This window comes from Trichechus manatus, unplaced genomic scaffold, assembly GCF_000243295.1.
Source record: "Trichechus manatus latirostris isolate Lorelei unplaced genomic scaffold, TriManLat1.0 scaffold00048, whole genome shotgun sequence".
NCBI classification, from domain to species: Eukaryota; Metazoa; Chordata; class Mammalia; order Sirenia; family Trichechidae; genus Trichechus; species Trichechus manatus.
The window spans coordinates 12914987-12934698 of record NW_004443984.1 but is presented as its reverse complement, the minus strand read 5'-3'; the positions used below and the strand labels follow the sequence as shown (position 1 = coordinate 12934698).

At 51.1% G+C, this 19712-nt stretch overlaps 1 protein-coding gene across 1 annotated transcript in view; it reads left to right on the top strand.

Annotated features, from left to right (window-relative positions):
* Window positions 1–392: 392 nt before the first annotated feature.
* LOC101353054 (protein-arginine deiminase type-1) overlaps window positions 393–19712 on the top strand; it is a 43058-nt gene continuing 23738 nt past the window's right edge. The window contains exon 1 of the mRNA XM_004377204.1: window positions 393–484. Within this exon, the coding sequence (XP_004377261.1) occupies window positions 393–484 (92 nt within the window). The remainder of the gene's footprint in view (window positions 485–19712) is intronic.

Below are 19712 nucleotides of genomic sequence, written 5' to 3'. Positions count from 1 at the left end.
TCAGCCCGGGAAAAAAAAAGTGAGGATAGAGGCAAAGGTGGAGAAGAGGAGGGGCTGGGGGTTTCAGGGGAGCTCCTGCTCCACTGGGGGGACCCTAGATGAAGCAGCCCCTTTTCCTCATCCCCTAGAGAGGCCTCAGGCGGGTGGATGGGTGGACATCCATCCCCAGCCTCCCAGATTGACAGGCTTGAAGAGGGCAGGGCGTGGAGCCAGGAGGTGGGGACTCCAGGTCACAGGGTGAAATTAAAAGGGAGGAGGATAGCATCGGTCCATCAGAACTCATGTATCTTCCTGGTGAAGAGGTGCCCAGGACAGGAGCTGGGGGCTGGAGTGTGCGGCCGGGGGCACCCAGGGCCGGAGCTCAACTTGGAGGTTGGTCGCTGGGAGACGAGATGGCTGCACAGAGAGCTGTGCAGCTGTCCCTGAAGAAGCCCACCTATGCTGTGTGTGTGGTGGGAGTTGAGACCCTCGTGGACATTCACAGGTGAGAGCTGGGAGGTGCCATCTGGCTGCAGAGGGCTGGGCTAGAATGGAGGTCCCTGAGGCAATTGGGTGGGTGCCAGTTAGAGGATGCTGGCAGGAGGCTGGTTGTTTCAACAGCAGAGAAGATGGAGTTGGCTGCAGACACTGGGAGGGATGGGCTAGGGTGCCAGGTCTACCTCTGGGCTCCAACTCCTGGGCACTGGGGTTAGGATTTTAACCTTGGGCCGCTGGATCTGGGGTCTGGCCTCAGGTTTCTAGCTCTGAGCCCTGGGCTCGAGGCTCTGGTCCTTGGGACCAGGCTTTGGGGTCTGGGCTCTGGATGCTGATGTCTGAGTGGAACTTGTCACTTGTCTCATCTAGGGCGTCAGAATGAGTTGTTGCTCAGGAACTGAACAGGACTGGGTCTTCCCTCCCCTCCCCTCCCCTCCTCTCCCTCAATGTCTTGCCTCAACCCATCTCTCTGAGGCTGGGTGGGAGCTGGATCCCTGGAGACCAGCCAGGGGCAACGAGGGTGACTGGGATTAGGAGGGAGTGGTTAGAGGACTAATCACTCATATGCGCTCATATAGGAAGAAAACTTGGAATGAGGCCTGGGACTTGTGTTCACTGTGATCAGGGACAGATTACCCAATAAGAAAGGCACACACAGGCTTACCTGTACTTACTCACTAATCTGTAGTGCACAATTTCACCTGTTTTTTTTTACCACATAAAGGATGTACTGAAACGCATGTGAGATTGTGCGCTACAGATTAGTAAGTAAACACAATGAAGCCTGTGCGTACCTTGCTTACTGTAAGCCTGTGCATACCTTGCTTACTGGTTAATCCACCCCTGGCCATGATGGTGATGACGATGCCTGTGGTGGTGACAACAGTGACCTCTAAAGGAACAGCAGGAGCATCAGCTTCTGTTGGCCCAAATCCTTCTTTACTGGCTCAGCCTTGGTTTCCCCACCTGGCCCCAGGGGAGTTGAACTTGGTGATCTCTGGAGGCCTTTCTGGCTCTGAAAGACTGTCTATGGCCTCCATCCCTGCTGGACCAGATGGGGCTGGACCCCTGTGAGTGGTGGCCTAGGTGGGCCACGCTCCAAGAGGAGCTGGGAGTTCTGCAATGAGCCATCAGAGCTGTAAGTGCCTCCCACTTCTGGGGCACACCCCCGCCCATGCAAGGCCCTATACTCACATGGTCTCATTTATGCTCCTCCAAGTCCAATAAGATTGGTGCCATTATTTTCCCATTTGTCAAATGAGGAAACTGAGGCTCAGCCCCCTAAGCTTTTAGACCTGTGTTCTCCCAGTGGTTAAGGTATGCTGGGCCCAGCTCCCTACCTGCCCTGAAATCAGCCTCTTTGGGGAGTTGCTTTCCCCCAGAAGTCTTTCCTGCCCCTCTCACGAAGTGGCCTGAGGCCCCAGTGGCAAGGCTGGAGAGAAAAGCCAGGAGCCCTGGAGACCAGACCTTGACTCTAAGTCGCTGGTGGGATCCCTGTTGTGTGGGCTGATTCTCTAGCACTGGAGGAGATCCCATTTTCTCCTGCCCTTTGAACACAGTGCTGCCAGGTGTAGCAAAAAAAAACCCCATATATATATATATATATATATATATATATATAGGACGCCCAGTTCAACTTGAATTTCAGATAAACAACAAGTTTTAGCATAAGTATGTCCCAAACTCTGCATGGGACATACTTATGTTAAAACAAATAATTGTTTGTCTGAAATGCCAATTTAACTAAGCATCTTATATTTTATCTAGCAACCTTACTTTAACACCAGGAGCAGAGAGGGGGCATCTCTCATCTGAGGGGATGGCTGTTTCTGGAAGGTAATTTCAGAACCTCAGGCAGGCGCTCCCTGGTGCTGCTGACTAAGGCCAGAAGCATTTGACTGGGAGACAAGACATCTGAGTTCTGGTCCCAGCTCTGCCGCTGACTTACTGTCTGACGCGGGGCAAGTCGCTGGCTCTCTCTGGACCTCATTTCATCAGCTGAGCCCAGACATGAGCTGAGTCCTCTCTGCAGTTCAACTTGGAGGTAAAGAGTGCAGATTCTGGAGTTGGACAGACTTGGGTTCTAATCCTGGCTCCGTTTGTTGCTGTGTGATCCTGGGCAAGTTACTGTACTTCTCTGAGTCTCAGTTTCTTCATCTGACAAATGAGGGAACAGTAGTACTGATCTTAACGGGCTTGGGGGAGCATAAATGAGACTGTGCATGTCTAAGGCCTAGCCTAGGGGGTGCGCCATAGCTCTGAGGGCTCTGTGGCCCCCCACTTTTCTCCAGTATCTTCCCACTGCGCCTCAGAGGATGGAAGGAACAAATGAGAGATCAGGATGTCCGTGGTGGGAGCGTAGGGCAGGGCTGTCTGTAAAGCTCCTTTGGAATTGCTAAGGCCTTTAGCATCCTCATATGTGGGGCCCCCAGCCAGCTGAGGGGAAGGAGGAAGCTGTCTGGGCTGTGCATCACCGCTGTCCTTGGCTGCCAGATTTAGCAAGTAAAAATTCAGGACAGCCAGTTAAATTCGAATTTCAGATAAACAACAAATTTTTTTTTAAATAAAAGTATGTCCCGAACATTGCATGGGACATACTTATGCTGAAAAAAGTATTGTTTATCTGAAGTTCCAGTTTAACTAATCATCTTGTATTTTGTCTAGCACCTTACTTTAACACCAGCAGTAGAGAGGGGTGTCTCTCACCTGAGGGGATGACTGGGAGATGGGTGAAGAGAGAGGTGGCTGCTTTGGGGTCCTGAGTTGAGCACTACAAGGGATTTCTATCCAAAAGCCCTTAGGGAACTTTCGCCCCGGGTGTCGGTGATGACTGGGGTCATAGCCACTGGGAGTCTCTAACTTAGAAAACAGAAGCTTATTCTGCAGCAAGTTGATTTAAGATTAGCCTTAAGGAAGAACTTCCTGCCAGTTAGGCTGGGATAGGTGGAGGAAGGGGTCATGGACTTGTCACCCTGGGAGGGATTTTAAGAGGAGGCTGGAGCTCATTGCAGGAGGAAGGGGATACATTTGATGATGAACTTGGGGCTCCCTCACCCCTGTTGCCAGGAGCCTGGCTCCAGGTGAGGCCAGGCGAGGGGTTTCTAATCGGCTTTGCTGCTAGGTGAGGGGAAGGCTCCAAATGAGCTGCCCTGAGTCTGAGCCCTCTGGGAGAGCCGGTGGAGACGGGTGTGGGGTGACATCACGGGAAGTGATTAATTCCCTGGGTTGCTGTGTAGACTGGTTATTTGGAGAAATATTTGTGTTTAGGGTGGCTGTGCACCTCGGGGTGTCCCAGCTCGAGGAACCCTTAGCAATGCCCTAACTCAAAATGTGCTGCAGATCCCACCCCCACACCCCAGGGAGCTAGCTCCCCACTCCGGACTCCGGACCTCAGCGGGCTAGCTCCGCATCCTGACCCCACACCCCAGTGAGCTAGCTGCCCACCCTGACCCCGCACCCCAGTGAGCTAGCTCCCCATCCTGACCCCAAGCCCCAGTGGGTTAGCTCCCCACCCTGACCCCACACCCCAGTGGGCTAGCTCCCCACCCGGACCCCCATGTCCCAGTGGGCAAGCTCCCCACCCTGACCCCACACCCCAGTGGGCTAGCTCCCCATCCTGACCCCCTGTCCCAGTGGGCTAGCTCCCCACCCTTACCCTGCACCCCAGTGGGTTATCTCCCCACCCCGAGCCCCTGGGTCTGGCCAGACTGCCCTGGAAGTCCCTGCTGTTACTTGGGAGCTTGGAGGTAGCCCCAGAGGGCTCATGCCAACAAAGAGGGGGACAGCATGGGGATCTCTCAGCAGTCCAGCCTATCCCTCCTTGTCCATCCAGAGGCCTGAATCAGAGCCCAGGCTGGAAGCCACAATGATGGGAGATGGAGGAGAAGGCTGACTGGGCAGGGTGGGGGGACATTCTCCTGGACTCTTCCCAAGCCTGACATCCCGATAAAGCACCCAAGACTTCGAGAAGTACAGGGCGGAGGGACACTGCAGGGCCAGAGAGAGCCCCAGGCCACTTCCATGTTCTGAGATGCCTGGTATTTCAAAAAAAGAAAATGCCAAAACAGAGTTATAAAACTTGTGGTATATATATTTTTAATGTTTACACTGAGTAAATGAATGCTTTGAACTCACACAGAAGTACGATGAACCATAATTGTGCTCCACATGGGATAATTATAGGATTGATGCCGGCCCTAATTCACAGTGACTGACAGCCTCTGAGCACTGGCTTGGGACATGGGGTTAGAGCTGGGTGAGCACCTCTCTTCCTTGCGCCATCCTGTTGCGGCACCTCTGTGACAGGAAGGACACCCTTATCTGGAGGTAATGTTTCAAGTTTAAATTTGAGGGTTCCTGGAGAATATGAGGCCAGTGTCCCCCGTAAGTTCCAAGGGCCCATGAACGCCCCAGGAGTTGTAGAATCTGGACTTGGAGTGGTGGCGTATGCCATTCTTGAAGCCTACAAGATTGGTGGCACAGTGGTTAAGAGCTCGGCTGCTAACCAAAAGGTTAGCCACTCCCTGGAAACCCTATGGAGCAGTTCTACTCTGTCCTGTAGGGTTGCTATGAGTCAGAACCGACTCGACGGCACTGAACAATAACAACAACAAGACTGGTATCACTAAGAGCCTCAGAGGTCAGCCATCCCTTAATTCAGCACGTGTCCCTGCTTCCCCGGGTCCCAGCTGCCACCTGCCATTTTGAGAGGGTCTCTGATCCAGCTCAGAGCCCCTCGTCTTCACTTCATCCTTCCCTCTCCAGCCTCCTTGCCCCCTCCCCTCCTCTTCCCATCATTTCTTGGATCCCAGTCCTGGAATCTCTCCTTATTTGTCCTCTTCTCCTTTTGCCTTCTCAGCTCCCACCACTTCTAACCCCCAGTTCTCTCTTCTCCTCTCTAGCCCCTGCCCTTCCTTTCACGAGGGGTCGGGGCCAGCTGGGGCCAGAGGGGCCGGAGATAAGCCAGACACAGGCCCTGCTCTCCTGACCTGTGGACCCTGAGAGAAGATTCCAGATGGGAGGAATGGAGGGGGTGGTCGCTCCCTTGTGATTTTATAGATTCTTTCTTGATCCTCCAAAATGTTTTCCCTGCGACGCATTGTTCTTTCCTTTGCTCTGTCTAAAGAAGTTCCCAGTCTCTTCTCTGTGGATTTGAGCAGCTTCCCAGCTCTGCCAAGTGGTCCTGCCCTTTAAAGATGTGGGGTGTGGGGTGTGGGGGTGGAACCAACAGGAAAATCTGCACTTAGCTGAGGACAACCATCTGGCGAGGCTCAGGAGGTGGGCCCAGCTGTGAGCTGGGGGATTCCGAAACTCCATCCAGGTGGAGTGTGGGTACCTGGGCCCTTGGGGCTGGACGGTAGCTCAGGAAGCTGGGATTTGCTGGGTCTTGATAGGGGCCTGGCTTCTCAGGCAGTACAGACCTGGAAGGCCACCCCCACTCTCATGTCTTCCCCAGCCTCTGTCAGCCATGGCCAGCCCCCAGGGGGACCAAAGGGAAAGGCAAAACCAGGGTCAGGAGCTGGGGGGGAGGGGGAGAGCAGATAACTGGGTGTCTGAGCCACTCGCTCCCATTGCCCAGCCTCCAAATGCCCCCCAGGCCCCAGAACAGACAGCCAGAGGCCTCTCACACTGCATTTGAGTCTAAGGTGCTTGAAACCCTGCCAAGCCCTTCTCCATTACTCCTTCCCAGCCATGTTCATAAACATCCTCCACCCCTGCACTCCTGCCTGTGTCTCGGGCAGTGTACTGGGAAGGGTGAGCAGAGGTAAGACCACAAACTCTGCAGTGGGATCCTGCAGAGGGTGCAGCTGGTGCAGTCTGAGCCCAGGCTGGGTGCCGAGGCTGCTGGGCATAGGGGAAGGTGGGCTGGGGCTTCTTGACTTGGGAAAGGAGGAAGGAAGGCCGTCCCCTTCCGAAATCCGGAGGCACCATCCTGACTGGGCGCCATAGGAGGAAGGTCGTGGGGGTGGATCTGAGAGTCAGTTCACTAACAGGATGGCTGGTGGTCATGACCTCAGGCTGGGGGTCAGCCTGGTCCTTACAGACTGTATGACCTTGGACCATTCACTTCACCTCTCTGAGCCTTTCTCTTACACTAACCCACCAGTTGCCGTTGAGTTGATTCTGACTCATGGTGACTTCATGCGTGTCAGAGTAGAACTGCCCTCCATAGGGTTTTCAATGGCTGATTTTTCAGAAGTAGATCACCAGGTCTTTCTTCTGAGGCACCTCTGGGTGGACTGGAACCACCAACTTTTCAGTAAGCAACTGAGTGTATTAACTGTTTACACCAGACAGGGACTCCTCCCATGGTGGATGGAGATAATATCATTTGTTGTTTGTACTAATAAAATTTGGCCCCTTTATTTCCCTCATTTTACAGATGAGGAAACTGAGTTTTGTAATACACAGAGCACAGGCATGCTCTTCTCCATTTTACAGATGGGGAAACCGAGGCTGAGAGAAGACACTCCTGACTCTGACTCTAAATTCAGGGTCCTTTCAGAAAAGTTCTGTTCTTCAGCTCCCTTCTACCCCTGTTGGGGAGGCCGGTGGGTGGAAGTTGCTCCCCACCCCTCCTCTCCAGCCCTCCTTCCTGGCTCTCTGGGTGTGCCCCTCCCTGAGCGATGACAGGGCATAAGACACCCACGATGGTTATCTCTGGGAAGGAGGGAGCAGACACAGCCACACCCTGTGTGATTCTAGACTTTGGAGAAAATCCCTGCCCATATCTATGGGGTGTCAGCCATAGTCCTCCCCGGCCTCCGTCAGCCACGCCAGCACCCAAGGGGGACCAAAGGGAAAGCCAAAGCCAGGGTCAGGAGCTGGGGGTAGATGATGGGGTGTCTGAGCTGCCCCCTCCCACTGCCCAGTGCCATGATTCCCCTTACAAGGAACCTTCTGTGACCTTCGCGCTATGGCATTTAACAAACACTCCTGGGCAACTGCTGGGTACCGGGTGCCGTGTAGGGCTGCGGCACTTGGAGATGAATGAAGCCCGTACCTGTCCATGAGCGTCCCCACCTTAGTCAGGGAGATGAGGAGGATGCTGATGGTCAAAATGCACAGGGCGAGTGATGTGTGCGAAGAAGTGTCTTGAGTTAGGGTCCCCCCCTTGGGCATGGGGCGTCTCTGTCAGCCAGGGCAGAAGAATGAGAAGGGTCTTCTCCGAGGAAAGGAGCTTCAGCTAAGCTTTGGAGGATGGATATACAGGAACCGGCCAGGACAAGAGGAGAGAAGTGGCCCCTGGGGGAGGGAATGGTATGTGCAAAGGGGCAGAGGCGAGACCAAGTGCGATGTGTTTAGGAATCTAAGTATTTCTGGAAAGCTTGAGTGGCTGGTGCGCATAGGGAAAGGTTGAGGACAGGACTGAGTGGCCACAAAGCCCTGAATGCCTTGTTAGATAGATTTCAGGATGTGGCTTTTAAAGACCTCACAGCTAATCAGGTTTCTTGGTCAGGTAGGAGAGCAAAGGGACGTGCGAGAGTCCTCTTATCCACAGGACCCTGTCCTGCTTCCCTACAGCTTTCAGACACCCTTTGTGACAGTAATGATGATGATGACTACACTGATTTATTAAGTACTTGCCTGCACTATCTCATTTAAATCTCACCATAAGCCTATGAGGTAAGGATGACTATGACCCCCATTTTACAGACAAAGAAACTGAGGCACAGGGAGGTTGAGAGTCTCGTGCAGTTTCACAGCCAGCAAATACTAGAGCTGGAATTTGAACCTGCATCTGCCTGATTCCAAATTCTGTGAGCTCAACCTCAGGGCAGAGCCCATCATCTGGGATTCTTCTATGTTTCTGGGTCAGCACTGAGGGTGAGCTTTGGAGTCAGAGCCAGATGGGGGCAAACCCCAGCTTTGCCACTTACCCTCTGTGTGATCTCTCTCTGAATTTCAGCTCATCTTCTGTAAAGTGGAGAGAAGGATAATAACTTCCCTGCCCAGAAGGCAGGCGCTGTGGGGATGGAATCGGAGAATAGATTCTGTAGATGGTGATGCATATGCCCTGTGTGAACCCCACAGGGGCAAGGGTGATTCAGCTCTGCTTTCCCAGTGCCCGACACCGTGCCTGACACATAGTAGGTGCTCCAGGTGTGTGGTGAGGCAGAGCAGCCAGCAACACAAATGGAAGTCCCAGGTGCTCCTGGGGAACTGCCAGTCCTTTAGAACTGGAGCCCACGGGGGGCTGGGCCAGCACTGGGAGTGAAAAGCAAGTGAATGAGTGAACTGTCAGGGAAGAGGGAGGAAGGGGGGTTGGTACATAAAGAGCTATCTGCAAAGATGAAGATGATGATGGTGATGATGATGATGGTGACAGGGATGAAGCTAGAAAACATATATGTAGCTCTCACCATGTGCTAGGCACTGTTCTAAACCCCTGGCGTACATTGACCTATCTAATCCTCACAACAGTCCTAGGTGGCAGGTATTGCTGCCATCCCCATTTTACAGATGAGAAAACTGAGACACAGAAGAGTTAAGGGACCCTTCCAAGGTCCAGGGCTGGGAAGTGGCTAAAGCCAGGATTTGAGCCAGTCCATCTGGTCCTAGATGGGTTTGTAATTGCTCACTAGATCCCCGGGCGGTAGACTATGGGGGCTTGGCTCTCCAGCCAGACCCTCAGCTCCCAGTAGAACGACCCAAGGAGCTGGCTGTACCAGAAAGAGCTTGCTAGTCCTCCCCACTTGCACATGGGCGCCACCTCCGGGGCTCCTGGCAGGCAGAAACTGGCAGGTGTGCCAAGAAGCCATGGGGCTGGCTAGCCTGGTCTGCCCCAGGATCACCCATTGGCTTGATCTTCGGCCTTTCTGTAGGTTCTGCGTTACTCTCCCCCTCCCACCCCCACCCCCCACTCCCCCAGCACGGTGCCCTAAATACCCCTCAAGGGCACACTGGTCCTCTGCCATCCTCCCATCCCCACCCACCCAGCTGGAGACTGGGTCAGCACCATTCTGCCCTCCCCACCCCAACCCTAGGCTTTGCTCCCAGGGGCTGGTGAAGTCCCAGCTGCAGGGTAGGATGGACGGCATGGATGGAACTTCCCGGAGACTGCTATGTTTCTCCTCTTCCCGGAAACCAGGCTGTAAATTTCTAAGTAGCTGAGATAATGTGTGGCCTGCCTAGCCTCAGTGGGCGGAAGCTTCTGGGAGGCAGGCTGCTATGGAGCAAAAGGGAACACTTTCTAATTACCGGAGCTGTGAAAGCACAGAAGGTGTGAGGTAGTGAGCTGTCTGTCACTGGAAGTGTTCAAGCATGGGATGCTGCACTGGGCTGGGGGCTGGGCAGGATTACCTGCGAGGCCCCTCTCTGACTCAAGGCTTAGAGCAGATGTTCCAGTCTTGTAGTCCTAGGATAGGCAGGGACCAGAAGACAATGGGTGCCATCCTCCTGGCCTTTGCCAACCTCTCCAAAGACCCCTGCAAGGTGTGGGGGTGGGGCGGGGTATGGTTTCCTGCCTCAGGCCTCACCGGCCCCTTCTAAGGAACCACACTGAGGGGCTTGTGTAGCAAAATTTCAGCATTTTCCTGTTTCTTCCTCACATCCTCCCTGACTCCCTCCGCCCTCCAGTCCCCCACAGGAGTTGCTCAGGGCACACACACTCATTTTAATGTCAGTTGGGACAGCATAAAGACAGAAGACAAACCTACCGCTCCTTCCTCCCTTTGCCAGCTGTGTGGCCCTAGGAGAGCTGCTCAGCCTCTCTGAGATTTCTTCATCTGTTAAATGGAAACACTCATACATACCTGGCAGGGTTGTTGTGAAGTTTACATGAGATCATGGGTATCAAAAGCCCAACATGTGCCTGGCATGTAGTTTAAAAAAAAAAAAAAATCAAACCTGTTGCCACTGAGTTGATTCCAATTCATGATGACCCCATGTGTTACAGAGTAGAACTGCTCAACAGGGTTTTCTTGGCTGTAATCTCGCTACAGAAGCAGATGGCCAGGTCTTTCTTTTGCGGTGCCACTGGGTGGGTTCGACCAACAACCTTTAGGTTAGTAGTCAAGTACAAAATGCACTACCCAAGGACCATATAGTAGGTTCTTGAAAATGTGGGCCCTTCCCCCACTCGAATACTGCCCATGCTATCCTTATGCTGCAACTGGTGATGGGCACATACCTTGCCAGACCAAGCGGAGGTGGCTGGGAACGCCCCACTGATTTTCAAATCCCATGTCCCACTCTTTGTGCTTCTTGTGTGAGATTCTCTAAGACTTTACTCCATTCTCCTTGAGCCTCTTTATTGAACCTGGTGCAGCCAGCCCTGCTCTGGGAGGGGGTGCAGGGACATTGCAGGGTGAGTCAGGCAGGATGCTGCTCTGGGTGATGGGAAGGGGCCACAAGAAAGGTCTGACCAAGTGCGTGGGAGCACAGAGGGAAGCACATGGAGTTTTGGTGGAGTGGGGTGCTGGGGGTCTCTGGGAAGAGTAATTGTAACAGCAATGATGCATCTAACATCTACTGAGCACCTACTGTGTACCAGGTGGAGTCACTGGGTGGTGTAAATGGTTTAATGCACTGGGCTGCTAACTGAAAGGTTGGCGTCCACCCAGAGGCGCCTTGGAAGAAAGGCACGGCGATCTACTTCCGAAAAATCAGCCATCGAAAACCCTTGCGGAGCACAGTCCTACTCTGACACATATGGGGTCACCCTGAGTCAGAGTCAACTCGAGGGTAACTGGTTTTTTGGGTGTGTTTGTGTGTGTGTACCAAACCTTTGAATGCATTTTTTAAAAAAAACCCTGTTGAAATGAGACTAAAGGGGCACAGCAGCCCAGGGGCAAGGATGAGAAGGCAGGAGGGACAGGAAGCTGGTAATGGTGAACCCAAGGTCAAGAAAGGAGAGCGTGGACATGTCGTGGGGTTGGTAACCAATGTCACAAAACAATATGTGTAATAACTGTTTAATGAGAAGCTAGTTTGTTCTGTAAACCTTCATCCAGAGTACAATTGAAAAAAATCATACTGTGACTTGTATCTCAAACAAATTGCAAAATGTGACTATATATAAGAAAAAAAAAAAAAAATCCGCTGCTGTTGAGTCGATTCCGACTCATAGCGACCCTATAGGGCCGAGTAGAATTGTCCCATAGGGTTTCCAAGGAGCATTTGGTGGATTTGAACTGCTGAACTTTTGGTTAACTACTGTGCCTCCAGGGCATTCTCTCACACAATCCCCTCAACAGCCCCAGGAAGCAGGTCTTTGAATTATATCTAGAACAGTTGAGGATCGGATTTGAGGCCACACTCCACTTAGAACTCATACTTCACTGCACAGAGGAGGTGGCATTTGAAGTGGTTCACGAAGAATGCAAAAGATTCCCTGGGCAGAGGTGGGGAAGGGTGCTGGCTAATCAGCATAACAATGGATGATGCTAGAGATAATAATGATAACAAGACTGGGTGACTGACTCCTGTAATGGTAATAATGAGTCCGTTTCATTTAAAAAGGAGCCCCTGGTGGGGCAGTGGTTAGCACGCTCGGCTGCTAATCGAAAGGTTGGCTATTCAAACCCACCAGCTGCTCAAGGCAGAAAGATGTGGCAGTCTGCTTCTGTAAAGATATACGGCATTGGAAACCCTATGGGGCAGTTCTACTTTGTCCTATAGGGTTGCTTTGAGTAGGAATCCACTCGACGTCAGTGGGTTTATTTTCCATTTAAAGGGGCTCTTTCAAATCCATGATCTCACCTGACTGTAAGTTTGTGGGTGTTCCAGGGCTGCACGCTGGGAGCTAGGCCGGATGTGGGGGCTGCACCAGGACACAGGAGCAAAGGGAAGCAGCTGGGGAGGGGTAGCCTAGGAGTCGTCTACAGTGCAGCTCACCCCAATTCCCACCTCTGCCCGTCATACCTCCCTAGAGCAGCCTTAATCCAAGGCCCCACCTGCAGATCTTGGGACCTCAGAGATAGGGGAAAGCAGTGTGAACCCCATTGCTGAGGCCCGGGGCAGGGCTGAGCTAGGATGCCAGCTTCTCTGGTGGTAAGCATCAGCCTCCTGCCTCCCATCCCCCTCCCTTGCAGTCTTCGCATCTCCTGCTGGGATAACCAGCAGCTCTTCTGCACATTTTTCACTGAGAGGCAGCATGGGGAAGCAGACCCAGATATGGGGATGGTGGTAAGCCACCAAGGCAGAGGGATGATGAGGCTAGGACTAGATGAGGCCCTTCCCAGAGAGCAAGTGAAACCTTCGGAGGTGGCCCTGGGCCTCCGCCCTGCCCATCAGGTGCCTCCTGCAAGAAGCCACCTTTCCCCAATGCCACCCACTGCAGGTGCTTTCCGCTCACCTGGCATCTCAGGGGAGAGAGAACTGAGACCATGAACCCGGCACTCCAGAGAGGGGGAACTCAGTTGTGAGCTACTGAGCAAGTTGGGGGAGGGTATCCAGTCTGCAGGAAGCTGTCCTGGGCTCAGAGACCCCAATAACCTCGGAAGAATTATGTAGTTTCTTTTCTTTCCTCTTCTTTCTTTCTCTTGGTTTAATTATTGGTTGATTGATTGATTTGTTGTTGTTATTAGCTGCTATCACGTTGGCCCCGACTCATGGTGACCCATGCACAACGGAACACAACTCTTCCTGGTCCTGTGCCATCGCCACAATTAGTTGCAGATCATGCTGTTGTGATCCATAGGATTTTCATTGACTGGCTTTCAGAAGTACATCACCAGGCCTTTCTTCCTAGTCCATCTTAGTCTAGAAGCTCTGTTGAAACCTGTTCAGAATCACAGCAACATGCAAACCTTCACTGACAGATGGGTGAAGGCTATGCATGACTCAAATGGGGGTTGTGTGGCCAGGGCTGTGACATGGAGATGCCAACTTTTGTCCAAAGCTGGGGTTAGGCTCCTTGGAATCCCCTTCCCCTTGAAAGCGGCTTCCTCTGGCAGTGGCAGTACTGGGTGGGGTGGAGGGGGGTCTCCCACTAGCTGGAGACCATTACGCCAGCCAGCTGGGTGCCCTGGGCTCTAGCCTGCTTGCTCTAGGGATGCTTGGGCTGAGCTCTGGAGCCAGGCAGATGTGGATTCAAGCTCAGCCACTTACTGGCAGGGCAGTCCTGGGACAGCCCATCCATAGTTCTTCATTGTAGCGTCCTCCTCCACAAAACAAAGGTTTCCTGTGCTCCTGTCCATGCCAGGCACTAGCTGGGTGCCGAGATGACAGGAGTGCTGGAGAGAGAACAAAACAGAACAAGTCCCTGCTCTCCTGGAGCAATAGCAGTGCAGTCTAGAGAGAGAGCTGGGCAATTTACACATAACCAAAGCCAGCTGCTGTTAAGTCAATTCTGACTCATGGTGACCCCATGCTGTGCTCCACAGGATTTTCAATGGCTGATTCTTCAGAAGTGGATCACCAGGACTTTCTTTCAAGTCGCCTCTGGATGAACTCAAACCTCCAGCGTTTCATTTAGCGGCCAGGCGTGTTAACCATTTGCACCACCCAGGGACTCCAGCGAGCAAATATTGTTGTTGCGTGCCATCAAGTCATTTTTGACTCATAATGACCCCATGTGACAGAGTAGAACTGATCCATAGGGTTTTCTTGGCTGTAATTTTTACGGAAGCAGTACAGAAGCAGATGGCCAGGTGGTTCTCCTGCAGAGCCTCTGGATGGGTTCAAACTGCCAACCTTTCAATTAGCAGCCAAGCGCTTAACTGCCAGGGCTCCTTAGATACATAGTGTCAGGTGACCAGTGCCAGGGGAGAAATGAAGCTAGGTCATGGGGCTAGGGAGAGTGGGGTACACATGTGAGTGCACCTGTTTTAAATAGTGTAGTCAGGGGAGATCTCTCCAGGAAGGAAGTGAGGGGGTGAGTGTGCAGGAGGTATTTGTGGACAGAATGTTCCAAACAAAGACAATAGCAGTCTAAAGGGCCGGAGGTGGGGGGGTGCTTGATGAGTCTGAAGTCTAGTGGCATGAGGGGGAGGTGGAGGCTATGACGCAGGAAGGTAGCTTTGGGTAGACCACACGGGCTCTGTCGAAAGGTTTGGGGCAAGAAGGACACGGTATGACTTCTGTTTTAGAAGGATCTCTCTGGCCACTGTGTTGAGAACAGATTATGGGGAGTAAGAGAGGAAGCAGGGAGACGGGGCTATTGTCAAAATCCGTGAGAGAAATTGGAGGAGGGTGTTAGCAGTGGAGGAGGTGAAAAGGGCTCAGCTTCTGGAGGTGTTGTAGTGCTGACTGAATGTAGCTGTGAGACACGATGAACCTGAGGTTTCTGGCCTGAGCAAGGGGAAGAAGGATGGAGGATGGAGCCACCCTTGACCGGAGGACTGGGATAGAGGCAGGCTTGGATGAAGGAGGGGTGAGGAAGCAGGAGTTTGGTTTTGGACACATTAAATGGAGCTCTGGTGGTGCAGTGGTTAAGAGCTTGGCTGCTAACCAAAAGGTCAGCAGTTTGAGTTTACCAGCCACTCCTTAGAAACCCCGTGGGGCAGTTCTGCTCTGTCCTATAGGGTCACTATGAGTTGGAATCGACTTGACAGCAAGGAGTTTGGTTTTATTAGACTTTTGATGCCTATTAGATTGACAAAGTAGCTGCAACAGTATGCTCAAACATAGCAACAATTGTGAGGATGGTGCAGGACCGGGCAATGTTTCATTCTGTCATAGGGTCACTATGAGTCAGAACCAACTTGGTGGCACCTAACAATAATAACAGCATTAGACTTTTCAATTGCCTCATATGCATGTGAAACCTGGACAATGAAACAAGACAGAAGAATTGATACATTCAAATTGTGGTGTTGGCGAAGCAGATTGACTGTACCATGCACTGCCAGAAGAAACAACAAGTAAGTCTTAGAAGAAATAAAACAGAAATGCTCCTTAGAAGTGATGATGGTGAAACATTGTCTTGTTTACTTTGGACGTGTCATCAGGAAAGACCACTCCCTAGGAAAGGACATCATGTTTGATAAAGTAGAGGGTCAGCGAAAAGGAAGGAACCCCTCAATGAGAAGGATTGACACAATATCCACAACAATAGGCTCAAACACACCAAACATCATGAAGATGGCGCAGGACTGGGCAAAGTTTTGTTCTGTTACACATAAGGTGGCCATCAGTCAGAGATGACTCGAGAACAACTAACAGCAACAATTAGACACCCAAGTGGAGATGTTCAAAAGACAGTTGGTTGTAAGAGTCTGGAGTTCAGAGAAGAGGTCTGGGCTGGAGATGGAAAAGTGAGAGTTCTAAGTATATCAGTGTGGCAGGTGGAGATCACCAAGGGGTTGAGCATCAACAGAGAAGAGAAGAGGACCAAAGACTGAGCCCTGGGGACAAATGTGCTAAGCCAGGTAGCACACACTCTAGAGAGCTATTATCAAGATTTTAGGAAGTTTCGGAGCCAGTTGTTAAACACAGCCATTATTAAAAATTAAATTATATGCAGTTATGATTAAGTACATTCTATAAAAGACAAAAATAATAAATACTCAAAACTCACATTGTCTCTGGTCCCAAGATCATTTACTCCTGTATGGTAGAAATAACTGTATAATGGGATGCTGCTGCACATCTCTTTCCAACCCTGAGTTCAACGATGTCATGTTGGTAACTAGAAATTGGCCATACTGGGAGTATTTACACCATGGAAATCGGCAAAGACTACAAATCAGGGCTTGATTTATTGTTTTGCTGACAGTTTAGACTTAAGAAAGTGATGGAAAAAATGTTAATACTAATGCAGGTTAAACTTAAAATTGTGTGATGTCTATAGCCACCACGTTGTAAACAGCACAAGAAAATTGAGAAAATATTCTTCTAGCATTCGAAGACTGTTATGTGATTCAGCAATGAAGTTGCTCACATAATTGACAAACGAGCAAAGCTTCAAGTACATCTTCACTGTTTCATCTTACTCTTCAGTGCAAATGAAAATATCAACCAACATTCATGTCACATGTCAGATTTGTTTGTGTTGTCAGTTGCTGTTGAGTGGGCTCTGACTCATGGCAACCTTATTTATAATAGAGCAAAATGTTGCCCAGTCCTCTTCCATCTTCATGATTAGACATATGTGTGAGCCCATTGTTGCGACTGTTGTGTCAATTCATCTCATTGAGAGTTTCCTTCGTTTCTGTGGGCCTTCCACTTTACCAAATGTGATGTCCTTTTCTAGCAATTGGTCTTTCCTGATAATGTGTTCAAAGTAAGCAAGTTCAACTCTCACCGTCTTCTCTTCTAAGGAACATTCTGGCTGCATTTCTTCCAAGACCGATTTTTGGCCGTCCATGGTATATTCAGTATTCTTTGCCAACACCACAGTTTGAACGCATGAATTCTTCTTCTGTCTTCCTTTTTCATTATCCAACTTTTACATGCACATGAGGCGATTGAAAAGACCATGGCTTGGGTCAGACACACCTTGTCATCAAAGTAACATCTTTGCCTTTTAAAACTTTAAAGAGGTCTTTTGCAGTAGGTTTGCCCAGTGCAATACACCGTTCGATTTTTTGACTGCTGCTTCCATGGACATTGATTATTGATCCTAGTAGTATGAAATCATTGAGAACTTCTCTTTTTTCTTCAATATCAGATTTTATAATAAATTTATGACAATAAATTTATTGGGGAAAGAGTTAACAGATTGGGATGCAACTCCATTTGTTGAACCATGGTTGAATTGCAGTCATAGGTTGACTATGGTTACACAAGAAAGCATTCTGTATGATCAGTTGGCTATATAGAGTTTACCACAAAATTTACAATAAAGAATGAACACATAGTGTATTATTACTTGCATATTGTGTGCTACACATCATTCATATCTTTAACAGCTATAATAAACTTATGTGTGTATGTATGTACATGCGCACCTTCCCCAATCAGAGAGCTGGTTGTTAAACCTGTGCCAGCACCCCCACCGCCCGGGCACTCCAGAGCTTGGAGGTCAGGGTGGGCCGTGAGAAGAAAGCAGCAAAGGAGACAGGGAAGGAGAGGCCAGTGAGGTAGAGCAGAGCAAGGAGAGGCTTGTGTCCCAGAGGCCAGGTAGCGAGAGTGTTTCAAGGGGGACAGATGATCACCTGGGGCAAATGCCTCTGACAGATCAAGCAAGAGCAAAGGACCATTTGCTTTGGCAACAGGGCAATTTTGATGGTGTGGCGGGGAGAAAGCCTGATTAGAGGCAGGTTGCAGAGCCGTTGGGAAGGAAGACCTGGACACTGTAAGTACACTCGACTCCCAACAAGTGCTCCTGTAAAGGGAGTCGAAGAAATGAGGGAGAAGGCACGCAGGAGAGGATTCGTTTTTAGGATGGATGGGTGAGGTTTATAGCCCATGTGTGTGCTCAGTGAAGAGCCCTGGTGGCACAATGGTTGTGTTCCGCTGCTAACCGAAAAGTCAGTGATTTCAACCCACCACCAGCAGCTGCCCTGAGGAAAAACCTGGCCATCTACTCCTGTAAAGATTTTGGTCTAGGAAACCCTATGGGGCAGTTCTACTCTGTCGTCTAGGGTTGCTATGAGTCAGAATTGACTCGACTGCACACGACAACAACACGCTCGATGACAGAGTGAGAAGAGACAAAGCCGGGGTGAAGCCCTTGAGTGGGGGCAATGGCGTAAGTCCAGTGCATCCAGGGAGGGCTGGTCTTGGGCGAGAGCCCAGATAGTTCATCCACTGTCCCGAGGCAGGTGGGCTGGGGGATGAGGTGGGGGGAAGAGGGAAGTTACCAGCTCTGAGTGAGGGTGGGGTGGAGGTAAGAGAGGTTTCTGGAGAAAAGAGAAGGGATGGAATGATTTTCTAGGGCACTGAAAGAGTGAATGGCCCTGGGAAGAGCTGTGGGACTGGCGAGTAGTGGCATGGGCCACATGAGGTCAGTGGACATGAAACTCAGTGAGGTGTGTCATCGGTGGGGGTGCAGGTGCAGAGTGGGTGGGAGATTGAATTTGTTTGTGGCTGAGGCTTTGCCAGGTTGTATGACAGAGGGAGGAGTCCCTGAATGGTGCAAATGATTAATGTGCTTGGCTGCTAACCGAAAGGTTGGAAGTTCAAGTGCACCCAGAGGCACCTCAGAAGAAAGGTCTGATGTTCTACTTCTGAAAAATCAACCATTGGAAATCCTATGGAGCACAGTTCTGCTCTTACACACATGGGCTTGCCATGAGTCAGAGTCAATTTGACGGCCACTGGTACTGATTTATGATAGAGGAAACGATGAGCAAGAGGTGAGGGTGGTGCAAAGGAGTGAGTACAGTGAGGGAACAGGGAATCTCAGCTAGGAGGAGAGAACACGAAGGAATGAATAGGTGGTGGAAGGAAGTGGAGCATGTTCAGCCTTTAATGTTTTGCAGGTCCCAGTAAGGTTGTGGGATTTTTGGAGTTGCTTATTAGAAGGAGTGAGGTAGAAGGTTAGGAGGTGGTGCCTGATTGTGGCTTGTTTGTACTGGGTGCAGTTCTTGGTAATGACAAAGTCTAGGGTACACCCATGGGAGTGGGTGGCTGAGGCCGCGGAGGACAGGATCATTGGAAGAGAGGAGGTTAAGGGACTGAGGGGTCAGGGCACCTCATCCCATCATCCACGTGGTGACTGAAATAGAACATGATGCCAGCTGTGCTGGAGACAGTGGGCCGGACCCACCACCCTCAAGGACTGAGGACAAAGTGACACAGGGTCTTCTGTAGATGGTGATGAAATTCACTTCAAAGCTGGGGTTTATGGAGTAAAGGAAGGCGATGATCTGGAAGTGATAGTAAGGAGCGAGGGGGACCCCTGCCCACCTCCGGGCCTAGTGGTAGGAGAGAGTGGGGCAGAAACAGACATCACTGAGGGAGCTGCCGGGGAGAACATGTTCACGGTGAGGAGCAGGTTTCTGCATGAAGGTCAAGGAAACACTCATGCAAATGAAGGAGCATGAGATTCAAAGGGAGTTGGGAGGATGGGACACGGGGCTGGATTAGAGGATGAGAGTCTGGGCCAGGGGAGGCAGTCAGGGAGAGCAGGGGCACATTAGGGAGGGCCTTGTATGCCATTGTGAGGACTTTGCCTTTAGTGGATGTTATGGGAACCAATGCTTTTGAGCAAAGCAGCAACAGAATCTGACTTAGGTGTGCTGTGTGTAGGACAGACTGGAGGGGGCACGGGCGGGACTAGGGAGACCAGTGGTGGTGAGTGGTGACAGTGGCTCGAACCACAGTGACAGCAGCAGAAGTGGTGAGAGGTGGTTGGCCAAGTGGATTTCCTATTGGATGGGAAAGTGTGCAAGGGTCAGAGCAGGAAG